The 18,713-nt window shown below is 34.6% G+C and overlaps 3 protein-coding genes across 3 annotated transcripts in view; 1 reads left to right on the top strand and 2 right to left on the bottom strand.

The window, feature by feature from the left end:
• Positions 1-88: 88 nt before the first annotated feature.
• Positions 89-7,390, bottom strand: LOC111466457 (beta-galactosidase-like). Its single transcript, XM_023111126.1, has 21 exons — positions 7,305-7,390; positions 7,096-7,198; positions 5,949-6,026; positions 4,386-4,582; positions 4,208-4,303; positions 4,020-4,132; positions 3,847-3,913; positions 3,682-3,774; positions 3,455-3,598; positions 2,499-2,587; positions 2,307-2,412; positions 2,128-2,215; positions 1,935-2,053; positions 1,705-1,869; positions 1,459-1,631; positions 1,272-1,381; positions 1,088-1,197; positions 913-1,023; positions 714-824; positions 450-655; positions 89-368 (listed from the first exon to the last, which is right to left on the bottom strand). The coding sequence occupies exons 4-21, from the start codon at positions 4,536-4,538 to the stop codon at positions 257-259; spliced, it is 2,166 nt and encodes a 721-aa protein (XP_022966894.1). The 5' UTR covers positions 4,539-4,582; positions 5,949-6,026; positions 7,096-7,198; positions 7,305-7,390; the 3' UTR covers positions 89-256.
• A 741-nt stretch (positions 7,391-8,131) lies between these two features.
• LOC111466450 (beta-galactosidase-like) lies at positions 8,132-13,369 on the bottom strand. Its single transcript, XM_023111116.1, has 18 exons — positions 13,039-13,369; positions 12,872-12,967; positions 12,668-12,780; positions 12,540-12,606; positions 12,357-12,449; positions 12,109-12,252; positions 11,454-11,542; positions 11,144-11,249; positions 10,965-11,052; positions 10,770-10,888; positions 10,525-10,689; positions 9,810-9,982; positions 9,613-9,722; positions 9,419-9,528; positions 9,217-9,327; positions 9,018-9,128; positions 8,736-8,941; positions 8,132-8,658 (listed from the first exon to the last, which is right to left on the bottom strand). The coding sequence occupies exons 1-18, from the start codon at positions 13,210-13,212 to the stop codon at positions 8,547-8,549; spliced, it is 2,187 nt and encodes a 728-aa protein (XP_022966884.1). The 5' UTR covers positions 13,213-13,369; the 3' UTR covers positions 8,132-8,546.
• Positions 10,337-18,713, top strand: part of LOC111466881 (glutamate-rich WD repeat-containing protein 1) — a 21,924-nt gene continuing 13,547 nt past the window's right edge. The window contains exons 1-2 of the mRNA XM_023111560.1: positions 10,337-10,342; positions 15,505-15,509. The gene's annotated coding sequence lies outside the window, so the exon portion shown is untranslated. The remainder of the gene's footprint in view (positions 10,343-15,504; positions 15,510-18,713) is intronic.

The raw sequence follows: 18,713 nt of genomic DNA on the forward strand, positions 1-18,713 counted from the left end.
CGAACAAATGACAAAAACAAATTCAAAGCCAATAGCACTAAATTTATCATTTGTTCATAATATTATACATATTTTAATTTAACAAAAATACATAAAATATTCTATATATTAAACTTATATTGTATTCAAACATAACAAATGGATCAAATAAATGCATAACGGATTGAATTTTGGATCAAAGTTTTGAAGAACCCAAGAACAACATTTATTTCTATACACAAGCAAGCAAAAAACTTATGCTTATGGGTGGGTATCATCACACCGTAGTTCTCTTAACCAAAGAAATCCCACCAGGATTTCCACCAAATTCTTCAAAAACTACCAGTAAGTTGCCGCTCGATAGCAACCATTCGCGAGGAACGTGGTACCTGAGATTTTAAAACCTTTATTCATTGCCAATAGGTACTCTAAAAGTTAGAAACCAGTGCCCAAGGAGTAACTGTTAATACCATCTTTGAGAGGACTCTCCACAGTTAGAAAGACATTTCTTCTCAGTAAAGATTCCAGGATAAGTGCAGTTGTTACAACCGCTGTGCGCGATGTAACCCGAAAAATAACGACCGATGCTTCGACCGTTAACCCATATTTGACCTTTACCCATTGTGCTCAAATCTAAAGCTAGTGGTTCATTGCCTCCCGGGGTAGTAAAAGTGGTCTGCCAATTTGGTACGTTACAGCAAGTTTGTCACCATACAAAAACAAATTTAACTTACCTTGTACCAGGTGAGGGGTTCTTTTTCAACCAACCATTTCCCTTTTGCCCATCTAACTGAGTTACTTCCACGAACAGAATGAAGATTCATGAGTTCTCCTCTTAACCCAACCTTCTCAGAAAACATTTGTAATCAGATTCTCTAGCTTCTAACATTAGCACTACTACACTGGTTTGGTAATGGTAATGTGGCAATGTACCTTGTATGACCATTTATATCCCGACATGTCTCTTGTGCCCTCTTGCAGACCCTTCAACGTCACCGGGCCTAAAACGCCAACATTCCAAGTGTCGAAATACAGGCCAACATTCTGACATTGAGCGTTGAGTTAGTTCAGAATCAATAATAAGGATATTAGAAATGAAGAAACTAACCGGAAGACCAATAGCAACACTGAGTATGGCAAGCTCGTTATCTCCTGCCTTTAGTTGAACGTATTTACTGAATGTCAATTTGGGATTCTCCAAACTCCCATATACAGTACCTAAATTCAGAAAATAATGACTTAGCTAATGATTGGAAGATTATTAAATTATGAACATGTGTATCAAAATGTACCGAATAGCTGGCCATTTATGAAAACATGCAAAGCATGGCCTGCTGAAAAGATGGTGAGAAGAGGCCACTCTCCGCTTTTCAGGAATCCTTCACTTGGATCAATTTTTATACTGAAAAAGATAAACAATTGAGTTTGTTTTCAACAGTTCTCGACAAAATGTTCAACAAAATGGGTATTGGTTCTTACTCTGTCATGTACCACAGATAATCTGTTGTATCCCAGGTGACATGAACTTGCTCCACTAACCCATTCTTGGTTATTGTATCCTGAGCATAAGGAGTAACAATTTCTTCTTTGTATGATTGCCACCCAAATGAAGTAACTGGCGTCATCTGAATATTCGAACTTCGAACCCCAACCTGTAAACATCCATCGCATCAATATATTATCATCAAGAATCATATAAGTTAAATGATTTTGAATATTTCTTACCTCTGCAGTGTTGAACACTACAGATTTGCAGTCAGGAAGGATGCTGATGGACCATGGTGGTAGGTGGTATTGGGTGTTCCAAAAGCTGACCATTGCAGAAGATGATGTGTCATAATTTCCTAGGAAGGCAGCACATGACCCAGAACTTGACTTAAAGACACGAGCCTAAAAAAAAATCATATTAGACACTGTTTCAAACAATTATAGCTTGATATTATTTCATCAGCTACCTCTTGATTTTTCCCTAGCCAAGTAACGGTAGGATCTACTGATACTAAAGCGGGTTCACACATCTTGATAGCTTTGTGCAACTCTTTTAAATGACTCCATTTTGGTTCCCTTACAAGGCCTGCCACATCCAAGAAAGATTCATCAGAATAATCAAAACATCTGATAACCTATTCCAGAATTTCTCAAGCATACCAAACTCATCAATCGGAGCATCAAAGTCATAGGAAGTGGCAATGAAAGGCCCACCAGATGTTCGCGCAAAGTTAGTTCCTCCATGATACTGTCATGAGAGAACACTGAAAGAGTAAAGAAAATTATATAATTTGCATTAATTGGCCTATCTGTACAGAACACTCTTGGTAGCTTATTACCATATAATAGTTGAACATAGAACCGCCATTCTGTACGAATTTTGCAACAGAAAAGGCTAAGTCCTCGACTGGCCTGTAAGGTCTTGGGCCACCAAATTCAGCGTACCTTGAATATTAAACAAATGACAAGAATGTCAATTCCATTCCAAGAGACCTTGATCTTCTAATCCACACAAAGGATAAGTTACGTACCAACCGCTCCAGACTTCTGTCCATATTTTGGGCTTATAATCCCGGTTTGGTTTGAAATTTTCGCAGTAAAACCCATTGCAGGTGTCAATCTGAAGCAGAACTGTAAGAATTATCCTCAAGATTCATAAATTTACTAATTATATAATAAGTCTGGACAATCAAACCTAATTCAATAGAAGCCCAAAGGTAGAGAAATAGGTAAAAAAACAGGTCCGTAAGCTTATTCCTATTCCGGTCTGGCCCTGTATGGAATGAACTTATGACTCAATCAGATAGGTTCGTAAGCCTATTCCTATTCCGGTTTGACCCGGTATGGAATGAACTTATGACTCAATCAGATAGGTTCGTAAGCCTATTTCTATTCCGGTCTGGCCCGATATGGAATGAACTTATGACTCAATCAAATAGGTTCGTAAGCCTATTCCTATTCCGGTCTAGTCCGATATGGAATGAACTTATGACTCAATCAGATAGGTTCGTAAGCCTATTCCTATTCCGGTCTAGCCCGATATGGAATGAACTTATGACTCAATCAGATAGGTTCGTAAGCATATTTCTATTCCGGTCTAGCCCGATATGGAATGAACTTATGACTCAATCAGATAGGTCCATAAGTTTATTCATATTCCGGTCTGGCCTGATATGGAATGAACTTATGACTCAATCAGATAGGTCCATAAGCCTATTCCTATTCCGGTCTGGCCCTATATGGAATGAACTTATGACTCAATCAAACAAGTCCGTAAGCCTATTCCACCTATTCCAGTCTTGCCCGGTATGGAATGAACTTATGACTCAAGCCCGGTATGGAATGAACTTATGACTCAAGTCCGGTATGGAATGAACTTATGACTCAAGTCCGGTATGGAATGAAATTATGACTCAAGCCCAGTATGGAATGAACAACTCAATCATATAGGTCCGTAGGCCATAAAAGAGGGATTAGAATGGCTTACCACAGGGTCAGGGGCATCCTCTTGCTTGCACATAACCCATGGCACTCCAGTGCCAAGGCCTACTGCCATTTGAGCAGCCCATTTGGTGTAAAATTTACCAGGGGCACCTATTTCCCATTCCGTTGGGCCATATTCATTCTCAATCTGTCACATAAAACATTAAACAAACAAATAAACAATCTTTAAAATTGCAAGCAACGATTCTTGTTCATATGTTTGAAATTTACCTGAGACATAATAATAGGTCCTCCCTGGGAGTGATACAGCTTCTCAAACTTCATCAAATCGACAATCTTCGTAACAAATTTTTGCATAGCCTCCTATATTAAAGAAAAATGGACCATAAAATTATTTATGTCCATGATTTTATGGACATTTCAGAATTTTCTAACCTTGAAGGGTTCATTGTCTGTCCTAAAGGAAATGCCAGGAACAAACTTCAGCCAAACAGGAAATCCACTGAATTGTTGAAGAGAAAAAGAAAAAAAAAACAAATCAGAACAGAGCGTCAGAGCCACATGAAAACAAATTCTGTTAAGATTCTGGTAATATCATTTTATGTTACCCAAGGTTCCATTCTGCACAGACATATGGACCAATACGGAGATGAACATATAAGCCTGCTTGCTGAACCAGCTTTATAAATTTCACCAAATCGTATCTATCCTCAAAATGATACTGTAAATTTGCAAAACAAAATATCAAAAAATCAATATAATCTAAACCCAAAAAACAAAAACTTTCCCATTCTACCTTGTTAGGAGAAGGTTCATGGCCATTCCAGAATACATATGTATCAATAACATCCAACCCTCCATCTTTGGCCTTCTGTATGAGGCCCGGCCACATCTGCAAGCATCACAAACACCCAGAAATAGTTTTAGAAAGAGAATTAGAAAGCACCAATGATTCCTGCTGGTGGTATTCGAACCTGGGGTGTGCTTCTTGGGTAATGAATAGAGCCAGAAATCAAAATTCTTCTCTGGCCATTAATGATCACGGCTTTGCGATCATAAGTCACAGAGTCCGTTGCAAAACAAACCCATGAAAACAAACATAAAAACAACAGCACAGCCTTTGACATTCTGACGAGATATCAATGTTTTGACCGAGGAACGGTGAGCTCCACTGCAAGGGTGAGGTGCTATTTAAGCATTTGAAAACATGAGAAACGTAGCGATGGTAAGTTGTCGCTGTCTTATTTTAGAAAACTGCCTCAGCAATGGGCAATTGTCCTAATATTTCAAACCAATCTTTTTGGCCTTTTTTAGAACTAAAGCCATGAATTTAATTCGTTTAAAAATTTATGATCAAAGGTACGAGTTGTTTTTATAACAATGTGCACGTTTAAGTAATGTCTAATATGAACGTACCTGGACTTTACAATTCTAGTATGATTCATACAGATATAATAAATTTTCATTTAAATTCTAAAAGGTCTAATTGTATATTTTTAAAAAACGATCAATTTGTGCTTTGAAAGATTTAGAAAGATAATTTTTCGTCCAGTCTAGCATTGCTTCTACTACACTTTCTTTCTATGACTCTTTTGTGTAAGATTGTAATAAAGGCTTGTTTTAGGTTTTACGGTACTACTTTTCAAAAAAAAGTTATTATTTTTATAATATTTTTGGATCTTGTGTAAGATAGAGTATTTAAGCTTGTAACTCAAAAAATATTGTTAGTAATTTTAAAACATAATCTTATTTAGTATTTTCTTTTTAAAGAAAAAAAAAAAAAAGAAACAATTTCAATGAAGTGTGAAATTTATAAAAAGAAAGGGGGGAGAGAGAAAGCCCCAAACCTGATGACTTACACTAAACATCTCCAATTGGTGAAAAGTGACAGCTTATTTACTAATGACTTTCTCATTTTATAATCCATCTATTCCCTAATTTTTTTAAAATTTTGAAATTATTTGTAAAAGATGAAAAATACACCAAATATAATTGTCAATAGACAAGTTAATTTTTCATCGATAAGTTCTCAGTTTTTGGTAGTTTTACGAACGTTGTGCTTTGCAATTGTAGCATTCGAGGACCAAAAATTTAAAACTTGTAAAGTCGAACTTAAAGATTTTATTCATGGTTTTAGAGATAGAATTTCAAGTTGAAATATTTAGAAAAATCTCAAGGTAAAATATTTTACCCTCAATTCCTAATTAGGGGTCTTTCATATTTTGTTTTATAATTGTATTCTGGTTGTTCAAACATTATAATTAGATTTAATTTGAGTGTTGTTGACTTATTTTTCTTATTTCAAATTTTATGGGATTTTATCTTTTATCCAAAGACAGACAAGTTAAACTTAAGAAACTAGAAACTAATCACAAAATCATTACTAAAAAAATCAGACAATTTGGAAATTTTGAATAATACATAAAAATATTTCCTAATGTGGATTTGGAGTAATAAAGGTCGTTTGGTATAGTAAGTTTGGTGGGTGAAAAAATGTGCATAAAACTGATAAGAGAAATGTACAGAAAGATGCATACCAAGAAGACAAAGGCGACTGCACCTCCAGTAAGTTCCTTGGCCAGAATACGGATTTTCTAGAAGATGTAGCTTCATAGCTGCAAATAATATTCAATATGGTTAGAGTGACCCCAAACATAGGCTCCAAGAGAAGATGATAGTAAGGATTTAATCTATTGGGATAATAGGAACACGACATCTGTTATGTCTTAGGTTGAAAAAGTAGGGAGTTGGACTTCTATAAAAGAGAAGTCTCGGTTTTCTAAGTTACAACAATTGCTTCCTTTCCTCCAACTTGAGCAGTTCCTTTCAGCTAATCTGTTTCCGTTAGATGAACACGACTCTCCACAATGGTATGATATTGTCTACTTTGAGCATAAACTCTCATAGCTTTGCTTTGGGCTTCCTCAAAAGACCTCATACCAATGGTCATAGTATTCCTTGATTATAAACTAGATAATATCATCAGTGATTCCTAACAGTCTCAACTCTTCGAATGCATTTAAGGTTAGTATGATTACCTTTTTACTAATTTAAACTATTTTTATGTAAAATTAAATGAGTCAATTTACATAGTAGAATTTTAGTGTATGATGGTAGGATTTCTGAGGTAGAATTGAATTTCAGAGAGCAATATTAAGATAGCATCAAGGGGTCGTAGTGACTTCAGCCTAGGCCATTCAAGTAAGTGACTCTACAATCGGTTTAGTTTGAAGAATTACGTTAAGTATGATGACACTGGTGGCCTTGAACGTGTCATGTGTGATAAGCCTTGATATGTGAGGTTATGTATGTGTCGCCATATGATATGTCAAAGGTGGTCTGTTATGATAAGCTATGCAATGTTTGAAATAAGGAAAGGTAGGATGGCATTGCTATGATATGTTTTGAATAGTTGATATTAACCGGAGCATTTACATTTGAAGCCAAAGAGGAGAAAAAACGAGCAGTACTTTGGTTGAAAATGTGAAAGATTATTCAGATTGGAAAAAGGGTTGAAAAACCTATGTGATGGTAAAGTTAAAGGAAGCATTCCAGATCCTATCATGCCGTGAAAGTAAACAGACTCTAATCTACTTGTATAGGGCAATCCCATCGTTTCACACAGAATAGTTAACATCAAACAGAAGTCATTACACTTCAGGAGACGGTTTCAATCGAACTTACATGAAAATCGAAGCGGCAACGAAGAGGCCATCGGAGCGATCACTGAGAGCGCAATGGTTGAGTACCACGCTTCAGGAACGGGACTAGTAACAGGTTTCGGAGCCTGCAGAAGCATGATCGACGAATTACAAAATGCGAAATGGCAGAAATCATAGAAATCAAAAGGAAAGTGTTGCCGGCGCAATTGAATCATAATCAATTTCACTCACCATCAAATGCAGCGAGAGAGGAGACTTGGGACTCTGAAGTTGGTCCGAATTGAAATGACCAATTTTGACCATGAAGTTGTAATTTTGACTTCTTAATTTTATTTTAAATTTAAAGTTTAAAATAACTTCTTTTTTTAAATACTTTTTCTTTGGAATAATTTAAAATTACAAATAACGATTCTCCATTTATGATAATTTTCGAAATTGATAGCTTAATTAATTTATTTATTTATGACCTTCCAACAGCTTAATTAATAAAAAAATTTCTATATATACCCACATGACTCAAACTCACCCCTAGTAGATATTATCCGTTCATTTTTTTGCTCCCCTCAAGATTTTTAAAACACGTTTACTACCGAGGGATTTCCACACCCTCATAAAAAAAATGTTTTGTTTCTCTCTCCAACCGACGTGGGATCTCACAATCCACCTCTCCTTCAGGGCCCAACGTTCTCACTCGCACACCACCTGATATCTGACTCTGATATCATTTGTAACAGCTCAATCTCTCCCTAAGAGACACATCCTAAAAATCATGAAGCTGACGACAATACGTAATGGGCTAAAGTTGACAACATCTAATAGTGATGGGTTTGAACGGTTATATATTTATACCTAAATTCTAATATAGACAAAAGCTCTCACTTAAAGGAAATCCTACGAATAATTTGCATGATTTCTAACTCATAATAATTATATCAAAGCGACGTGAGTATAATTCAATTAGATACGACCTGCTTTCATCAAAGTGATCAAATGTTCATCATTTCTTTAGTGAGGTGTCAACACTTAGACATTTAATATGATCACTTCCAATTTATTAATGTAAAAAGTAAAGTATAATGATTATGTACTTTATTTATTATTTGTATCGTATTCAAACATTACAATCTCGACCAATGATCGAATCATGAATATGGGATAAAAGTTTTCAACTCCAAGAATAGATTTTCTTTCTATGTACATAGCAAACTTCTTCACTACCTACATTTGACATAAAAATGGTGTTTGGTTTTGGTATTCTTCTCCACTTATTCTCTTGCGAATTCAAACACTATGTCGGTGTAGCTATATGGTCCGAGGCGCAAAGCTATCGACCTAAGTTTGGCAATCGGTTTACGCCACTCGGGATGAACTATATGTTGAGACATCTAAATGTATATAGTAAAACCGGAGAGAAATACGAGGCATGGTTGAGCTTAGCTGCAGACCGCCGAAATTGAAAGATTCTTGGTATTATCAGGAAGTGGCTCTCTTAACCAAAGAGATCCCCTCAGGATTGCCACCCCATTCTTCAAAAACCACCAATATGTTCCCACTCGATTTCAACCAAGAACGAGGAACATGATACCTAAAATTTCAAATGTTTCATCGTTAAGAACGCGCAAAAACAATAGGTAAAACGAAACTTATAAATAACTTTTTTACCATCTTTGTGACGGTTCTCCACAGTTAGAATGACATTTCTTTTCAGTAAAGATTCCCGCATAGCTGCATTTGCCACAGCTACCCCGAGCGGTATATGCAGGCCAATGGCGCCCGATGCTCTGACCGTTAACCCATACCTGACCTTTCCCCATGCTACTCATATCTAGAGCCAACGGTTCATTGCCTCCCGGGGCATTGAAAGTTGTCTGTAATGTTAAGATCATAAAAGTCTGTCCATAGAGCAGCTGTAGAAATTTAAGGTTAAATTTAAGGTTGTCTCACCTTGTACCATGTGAGGGGCTGTTTTCGAGCCACCAATGAGCCTGTCACCCATTCAACAGAGCTACTTCCACTAACAGAATGAAGATTCATGGCTTCTCCTTTCAAGCCAACCTGCTCAAGAACAGTATAATTGAGATCATCATGTTTTTAACAACATTAGTACTATTGCAGACATGTCTCTTGGTTTAGTGTAATGTACCTTGTACGACCATCTATATCCAGACATGTCTCTTGTCCCCTCGTTTAGTCCCTTCAAAGTGACAGGGCCTAAAACACCAGCATTCCAAGTCTCGTAATGCACGCCGACATTCTGACATCGAGCAAACGAAAAAATGTAAGTTGAGTTTAGAATCAATGACGATATTAACGAAACGGAGAAATCAAGAACCTGAAACACTTACGGATAGACCAACGGCAACACTCAACATGGAAAGCTTGTTAACTCCTGGCCTTAGATTAACGTATTTACTGAATGTTAATTTGGGATGATCCAAACTCCCATAAACAGTTCCTATAGATTATGATATTAGAATCATTTAGTTGATGTTTAGAAGATATTGAAGTAAAAAAAAAATGAGTATCTATCTTGATGTACCAGATAGCTGGCCATTTATGAAGACATGCAATGCATGGCCTGCTGAAAAGATGGTGAGGAGAGGCCATTGTCCGCTCTTCAGGAAGCCTTCATTTGGGTCGATTCTTATACTGTGAAGGACATTCATGGGGTGAAGAAGAGTAAATCAGTGTTCAATAGAGAGCAAAACTGCGGTAAACGATGAAGTTTTTACTTACTCTGTCATGTACCACAGATAATCTGTTGTGTCCCGGGTGACGCTTATTTGCTCCACTAACCCGGCCATGGTGGTTGTATCATCAGCATAAGCAGAGGCAGTTTCTTCATTGTATGAATGCCATGAAAATGAACTAACCGGCGTCATCTTAATCTGTGTGCTCGGTGCCCCGACCTGTAAAAAATCGTCACATCAAATTTCATCCTTTTAAGCATAAACTCTCGTGGCTTTGCTTTTTGTTTCCCCATAAGAACTTATAAACCCATGATCAACCCCTTAATTAGCGGATGTGGGACTCCTCTTCCAACAATCCTTCTCTCGAACAAAGTGCACCATAGAGCCTCCCCTGAGGTCAATGGAGCTCTCGAACAACCTCCCCTTAATCGAGGCTTGACTTCTTATCTAGAGCCCTCGAACAAAGTATACCCTTTGTTTGACATTTTCGAGAGTCTCAACTACTTTGTTCGACATAGCTAAGTTAAGGGTATACCTCTGATACCATGTTAGGAATCACGACCCTCCACAATGGTATCACTTTGAGCGTAAGCTCTCGGGACTTCCCCAACAGACCTCATACGAACGAATATGTATTCCTTACTTATAAATGCATGATTATTCCCTTAATTAACCAACGTGGGACTCCCCGAACAATCCTCTAAGACAAAAAAGATATCCACGCAATGAAACTTCAGAATTTGAAAAGTGTTTTGTCTTACTTTTGCAGTGTTGAAAATGGCAGTTTTGCAGTCAGGAAGGATGCTGACGGACCAAGGTGGTAGGTCATATTGATTATTTCCAAAGCTGACTCTAGCAGAAGAGGATGCATCATAATTGGCTAGAAAAGCAGCACATGACCCTGATCTTGTCTTGAAGACATGAGCCTTAGATATCATAAAAAGAGTCAAATCAAACCATCTTCTAAACAAAAATGAACCTTTCATCAGCCAGATCATGATCCTACCTCTTGGTTGCTACCTAACGATGACACAGTAGGATCTACCGACACTAAAGCAGGCTCACACAACTTGATGGCTTTATGCAGATCCCTTAGATGTCCCCATTTCGGTTCCCTTAATAGGCCTTCCATATCCAACAAATATTAGCAATCAAACCATCTCAGAATCTACTTCTGAAAGCTACTGTTTCACATGCTTACCATACTCGTCGATCGGAGCGTCGTAGTCGTAGCTAGTGGCAATGAATGGCCCGCCTGCAGTTCGACCGAAGTTGGTTCCTCCATGGTACTGGCAGGAGAGAAAAGTTTGAAAGAGTTAAGGATGTGATATCATTCCATTAATGAGCCAATCTTTATGAACAGTCTTGATAGCTCATTACCATATAATAATTAACTAAAGAACCACCATTCTGTATGAATCTTGCTACAGAGTAGGCTAAGTCTTCAACTGGCCTGTAAGGAACTGGGCCTCCAAACTCAGTGTACCTGGAATGTTTTGCAAATGAAAAACATGTCAGATATTGTCTGCTTTGGCTCGTTATGTATCGCTGTCAGTCTCACGATTCTAAAACGCATTTCTTAGGGAGAGGTTTCTACATCCTTATAAGGAATGTTTCGTTCCTCTCTCCAACCGACGTGGAATCTAATTGTTACAATTTGATGAAAACGGGCACCGGATAAATTGCTTACCAACCAGTCCAGGCTTCTGTCCACATTTTGGGCTTATATTTCTTGTTCGGCCAGAAATTTTCACAGTAAAATCCATTGCAGGTGTCAATCTGAAACAGAACCAGGTAGATAGAAATGTTAAGAATATAAAGAAGAGCTTTATATAAGAAGGCAAGCATGATTAGGTGGATAAAATATATCGCCATCAGCCTAAGCAGATATTGTTTACTTTGCCCTGTTACATATCACCATCAGCCTCACGGATTTAAAACATGTCTACTAGGGAGAGGTTTCCGCACCCATATACGAAATGTTTCGTTCCCCTCTCCAATCGATGTGGGATCTCACAATCCACCCCTTAAAAGTCCACTGCCCAATGTCTTGCTCTAATACTATTTGTAACCGCCCAAACCCATCGCTAGTATATATTGTCTACTTTAGCCCGTTAAGTATCACCATCAACCTCACAGTTTTAAAACATGTCTACTCGGGAGAGGTTTCCGCACCCTTATAAAAAATATTTCGTTCTCCTCTCCAACCAACGTGAAATCTCACAACTCTCGTACTGTTCCATCCACAGTCAGCTACACAAACATTCGAGTACATATTCCTTAACATGAGAGCATCTCAGTAAGAGAAAAGAAGCCCGTGACTAAAAAGGTTCAGAATAGTATACCACAGGGTCAGGCGCATCCTCTTGCTTGCACATCACCCATGGCACTCCAGTGTCAAGACCTACAGCCATTTGAGCAGCCCATTTGGTGTAAGATTTACCAGGAGCACCTATCTCCCACTCCACCGGTCCATATTCATTCTCAATCTATCACCCAAAACATTAAAAACGAATAAAGAACTAAACAAAAACTTCAAAACCCAGCTTTTAATCCAATAAAAGCCTCTTGTTATGTGTTTGTAGGAAGTTACCTGAGACAGAATAATGGGTCCTCCCTGGTTTTGATATAACTTCTCCCCCTTCATCATATTCACAATCTTCTCGGTGAATTTATGCATAGCAGCCTTTATTAAAAACAAGTAAACCCATCATTCAAACAAATCATAGAACCATTTGCTTCAACATAGAGTAAAAGAACAGAGAATTTTTCCTACCTTAAAGGGTCCATTGTCTGTCCTAAAGGCAATCCCAGGAACATACTTTAACCAAACAGGAAATCCACTGAAGCATTAAAACAGTCAGAACAGAGCCACATGAGCACAAATTATTAACAAGATCTTACCCAAAGTTCCATTCTGCACAAACATATGGACCAATCCGGAGATGAACATACAAGCCTGCTTGTTGAACAAGCTTCACAAATCTCACCAAATCGTATCGATCCTCAAAATAATACTGAAAATTTTACACCAAAAACACTAAGAATCAATACAATCCAACCCCAGAAAAACCCATATGGCAAAAACAAAATTACTCCCTGTTCTACCTGTCCAGGAGAAGGCTCATGGCCATTCCAGAACACATATGTTTCAATAACATCCAACCCTCCATCTTTGGCCTTCTGTATAAGGTCCGGCCACATCTATAAAGAAGAACAGTGATTAGAGAGAGATAAACAAACAAACCCGAGATTCACATTGGAGCTATTCGAACCTGGGGAGTGCTTCTTGGATAATGAATAGAGCCAGAGATCAAGATTCTCCTCCGGCCATTGATGATTAAGGCTTTGTGGTCATAAGTTACAGAGGCCATTCCTGATGAACAAACCCACAAAAACAAACCCAAAAACAACACCATAATCTTTGACATTTTGAACATTTTGAACATTTTGAACACCGATTCTTAAGAACATATAAAAGGGTGGGTTTATTTTCTTTCTGTTCTTCTTTTTTTACTCTTATTCTTTGGGGAAGAAAACAGAGAGAAACAGAAAAGTAATGGAAATGTAAGGATTTTGAGGGAATATTGAGGGGGTTAGTACAAGAGGCAACTGCTTTATAAGCATTTGAAGCACAAGGAAGAACAGGGTGGGGCCATTTTCACCGTCTTTTTTGAGGAAATGCTTCTGCGTCTGCCATTTTCAACTACCTTTAGGCAAAGTGGTTTTCAGAAGTAATTCTCTAAGATTAACACTTTGGATTAAATAAATCATATCACAAGAATTTTATTGATTTGAAATTCATTGATTATGATCATTCCACATGAATGGGCTAACAACAGTTGCTGACAATGTTCATAAATTATAGTCTACATTTGATATGATAATTAGTTATTTATCTATTTTTTAATTAATATAATAAGTTGTATTTTAGTCCGATATGAAATAAGATTAAATTGGGTTGAAATATCGAAATAAAATTTTAATTTAAAATATAAAATAAAATTTAATATTTTCAATAAAAAATAATTTAATTTCATTTATAGAAACTAAACTAAAAATTTAAAACACACAACGCGTTTTGAGATAATAGGATAATAGGTAGGGGCCACCACAAAAAAATTGCAGATAAGCCAAGTTGCCGCACCGTCAGCACGACCTTCTGACGTGGCTGCTTTGACTGGAAGGTTATCAAGTTCAATTAGAATTTACCCTGACATACACGTGGCAAGTTATTATTGGGTCCAATTTTCAAATTAGTCTCGCTAACTTCCAACTAATCCACGAGGGTTTAGTATGAACAAATTTAATGCTCCTTTTTACTTTAAAAAAACAATTAGGTAATTAATTAATTAGTGAACTACACTCCATATTTGTAACATTTTAATCGCTTAATTTTTTAAATATTAATCAATCAAATCAATATAATTAACGATAAATAATTAGTTAAATAATTATTTAAAATAAAATAAAAAATAATATTGATAATTTTGGAATAATTATATGTATTAGTGGGAAATTGGTAAGTGTTATAATAAAAACAATAATTGATATGATGAATTTGGTGATGATTTAAGTTCAACAATGGCGGTTGTTAAGGATTATTTATTTTATTTATTTTATTATTATTTATAACCTTTATTCGGTTGCCTAGGCTGCCGCCCCCTCTAATGCAATGTTCCAATATCCACAATTAGAATTTAAAATTAATTTAATGCTTTTTTTATTTTATTTTGGAGAATAAATAAATAAAATTTTAGTCCTAACACAATAGCCATGCCCATACGTAGGTTTATATTTCATAAAATCAAAATATTACATCTCAATTTTGCAATAATTGAAAAAAAAATATATATAATTTTGTTCTTTAAAAATAGCTACTAAGGTCAAAACATTCCATCTATATTTTAATATAATAATTACATGAGTCTGGTTTATTTTTTCCAGCATTTAACTTGAAATAATAATAACAATAATAATTATTACCTTTTGAAAAATAAAATTTTTTAAAAGATATTAAAAATCCATTTTTTTTACATTATTACAATAACATATCAACCAAATCAATTAAAATATTTATTTACAAAATGACACAAAAAAAAAATATATTATGGAGATGACGACATTTCTTCATAGTAATCATTATAACGTAAAAGAATATTAAAAATAAACATTAATTAACGTCATGCTCCAATTTTGATACATAAGTTAGTTACATCCATTTCTACCCATCAATTTTTTAAAATATGATTTATAATTATTATCGATACTTTTTTTTTTTTTTTCTTTATGCTTTATTTATTTTTGTGTGTGAATAGAGAGAAATGCGTGCATCAGCAGCCACCTAAGCAAATGGGCCCCACTTCCTTATCCATATAATAATAAATAATATTATATTTATTTTTACTATTAATTTACCCTTCTACTATGTGGGCTGGGCCCATTACCTTTACTTTATTCCCTCAAGCCCAACTCATGTCCATATCTCAAATCACATTTTTTACTTCCCTCTTCAAATTTCTCAAAATAATAATAATAATAATGAAATACTTTATGTGAAAATGGATAATGATTATGATATGTCACCATCATTGATTATTAAAACAAACAAACCATTAATTTTGGAAATTATCTTATAACCCAAATAAATAAATATTTATTTATTCATTGTAGAAAGCATGTAATAATGAAAAAGTAGACCATGAAAGGACCACAAAGGGCCTTCTAATATTCGATACCACACGCAACTTGTTACCATCTTAACTATCCTTCACCCTTACTCTAAAATATCATCAATTATTAGCATATAGTTTTCTCCCTTTATTTTTTGCTTTAAAAAATTATATAATAATTGGTAGAGGATCTGTGAGCATGGAAATTAATTAATAATATGGATCAATATTAGGTACGAGAAATTGAAGTTATAACAAACATTTTTTCTAAGTTTATTCGTATCGGATTTGTGGACCATTCATTTTTTTCAACTAAATTAGTGTCTGAAATATTTTAGGCGTAATATTTTTAAGAACGTTCATCAAAATTCAAATAATAACCGTACGTGTAATTGTTAAGCTTATCAATTGCCTACCTTCTCACCTAACTCGAAGAATAAGTTTAGCTCTTTACCAAAACCCTAAAAATGGAGGCGGTGTTATGGGTTTGGGTATGGTCCAACTCCCTCTCTTAAAAGCTATTTTAAATTTTGGGCTCTTCAATTTTGACTAAAATAAAATAAAAAATTTAAAAATTAAAAGTAGATATGCTTAATATTTTATCAAAAGTTTTTAATTTTATTTTATAAAATAATTACCCACCAATTATTTTATTATAAGAAAGTAAAAAGGTTTTTTTCTTTTATTTTCAAAAACAACTTTATTCATATAAATCTTGTTAATGAGTTATCTCTTTTAGTAATTTTCAATTATGGAAATGGATAAATATATAAAATAATATAAAACGGGGAGAGAATTAAATTTAAGGGGGCCTACGTGTCATTGTCTGAGTGGAGCCATGTGTCAACGTGCAATTGATTAATAGAGAAGCTGTCATGTGGCTTTCGAAACAACTAAATTTGGGATCGCTTTTCTTTGATATGTAGTAATGGATAAGAAGAAAAACATTTCAGCGTCATTCCTACTCATGCAACCTAAAAAAAAGAGTTGAAAATCCCTACGCCAACTTGATGTGATATTACAATAATACCCTTACTTTTCGATTATCTATTCAGTCTTCGAGAGTATATTTAAAGACGATCAGAACATATATCGTTACGTATGTAAATCTATTAATCCTACGAATTAAAAGGTTGATATCCGTGCTTTTACTTCCTTTATATATATTTAATGGAATCTAATTTAATAGTCAACGTTTCGATCAGGCGTATAACTTATTTTCGATGAATGTTTTTTTTACGAGTCTATTAAATGAGATATGGGTGAAAGCTCGAGCTCAATTTGACTAGGAGTAATGGATAATGATGATGTTTGAAACTTTATACACCCTTTTTTTTAATAAAAAATGAGCATTTATTAATATGGATATGGTTAGTCGATCAATATAGTATGAGATATGTTATGTGTCGTTTTCAATAACTGATTGTTTGAGATAAACACGTTCCGTTTATTGTCTTTTGTTTGTTGTTCAACATAATTAAGGTCGATCAAAATATCCCTACAGTAAATATTTATTTATATGAATTCAATTAGTTGATTAATATGATAGAGATATGTCATTTGTCCCTTTCAACGACTTGTATTTTATGCGTTCGTTATTTTTTACGTTTGTTAGTACAATTTAAAAATTATTACAAATATTTAAAATATAAATAGTATATTTAAGCTCGTCCATATAATTAAGATTTTATCCTAAAACAATAAAAAAAATTAATTCCATATGAGAAAGAGAAAATAATACGTGGAAATTATATATATATTTGCTTAAATTAAATTGCGCATAAAATAAAATTAAAATAAGAAATTATTTTATTTTTTTAATTGCAGTTTCTAAATATCCCATGATATTATATTAATTTATATAAAATATAGTGAATGAATTACGAAACTTTTTCATTGACGGGCCCATAACCGTCCACGCAATAATTACTAGCCTACAAATTCGTTCTGTCATTTAAAGCCCATTGGGCTTAGATTTCATGGCCCAACTAAGTAGAAGACAAAGCCTATGCCTTAGCTATTGGGGTTGAATGTAAGCCCATCATCAACATTATTTTATAATAATAATTTATTTGATTTAAATACGTGGCAAACACCACAAGAGTTTTTTTTTTTTTTTTCATCACCTATTTATTTCCTCGAAAAACAAAACATTGAGCACGAGCAAATAAAACACGACCCTTTTACAATTTTAGTTCATTTTGGTTCAAATGGTGGCACAATGAACGCGAGAGATCTAATTAGAATCAGTAGCGAGCAAGATACACAAACAGTGGATGAAAATCAAGTAACATCATGATAAGAGACTTAGATTTACAGGTTTGAAAGAATATGTTATAAACTATGTAACAAATCTCGACATACAACTCAGATTCTACGTGTACCGCTCCGGTGATGTGAAGTAGGGGGACAGTCCAAGTGGGATCCAAGAGGAGAGAGAAAACAAAGAAAATATTTGGAAGAAAGTGAGATAATGTAATGTTTGGAAGGAGAGGGTCCCTCTCATGTCCTTCCATCCAACCATACACACACCCCTTGCGAGTGATTAACAAACCCCAAACGTAGCCTTATTCTTTATCGTTAATAATTCCCCCTTTTTATTTTCAAACAAAAATATTTTTATAATTTATATTAAAAATTCCAGCTTGGAAAATGTAAAATTAGGGCTTCCTGCATCGTCCGCTTCATGTTCCACACACGTTTCAAGACAAAACGCCGCCTCAACCTTTTTTCTTATTTATTTATTTTTTTCTCTAATTTTTTATAATCTACAAGATCATAAATTATAAATTATATAATATTGCAAAATAATAATTACATAAAAATGTATGTTTATAAATAAATAAATTAATAATAGTTTATATTAGTTAACTATAACTAATTTTATAATTTAATATTTTTGAATAATTGTTTAAATAAGTTTTGAGTAAATCAAACCCTTAATTAAATTAACACATTAAATTGAAATGTGAAATAACTATATTTCAGTAAATAAATTTTAATTTCGGCTCGATGGTTTTAGAAAATAAAAAATTAATACATTATGTGTTTTTCGAGGAACACTCTAGATGATAACTAGCTTACGTGGCAGGTAAGCGGAAAAAAGCCAAAGTTTTGTGGGTCCCACACCTGATTTCGAGATCGATGATTTGGCAATATATTTAAACACACTAAAAAGAGGAAAAAAAACTGAAAAAACTAAATTAAAAAAAAAAAAAAAAACTATATATATATATATATATATTTACACAATGAGTTTGAAGTTTAGTTTAGATCGA

This window comes from Cucurbita maxima, unplaced genomic scaffold, assembly GCF_002738345.1.
Source record: "Cucurbita maxima cultivar Rimu unplaced genomic scaffold, Cmax_1.0 Cma_Scf00002, whole genome shotgun sequence".
In the NCBI taxonomy this organism is placed as follows: domain Eukaryota; kingdom Viridiplantae; phylum Streptophyta; class Magnoliopsida; order Cucurbitales; family Cucurbitaceae; genus Cucurbita; species Cucurbita maxima.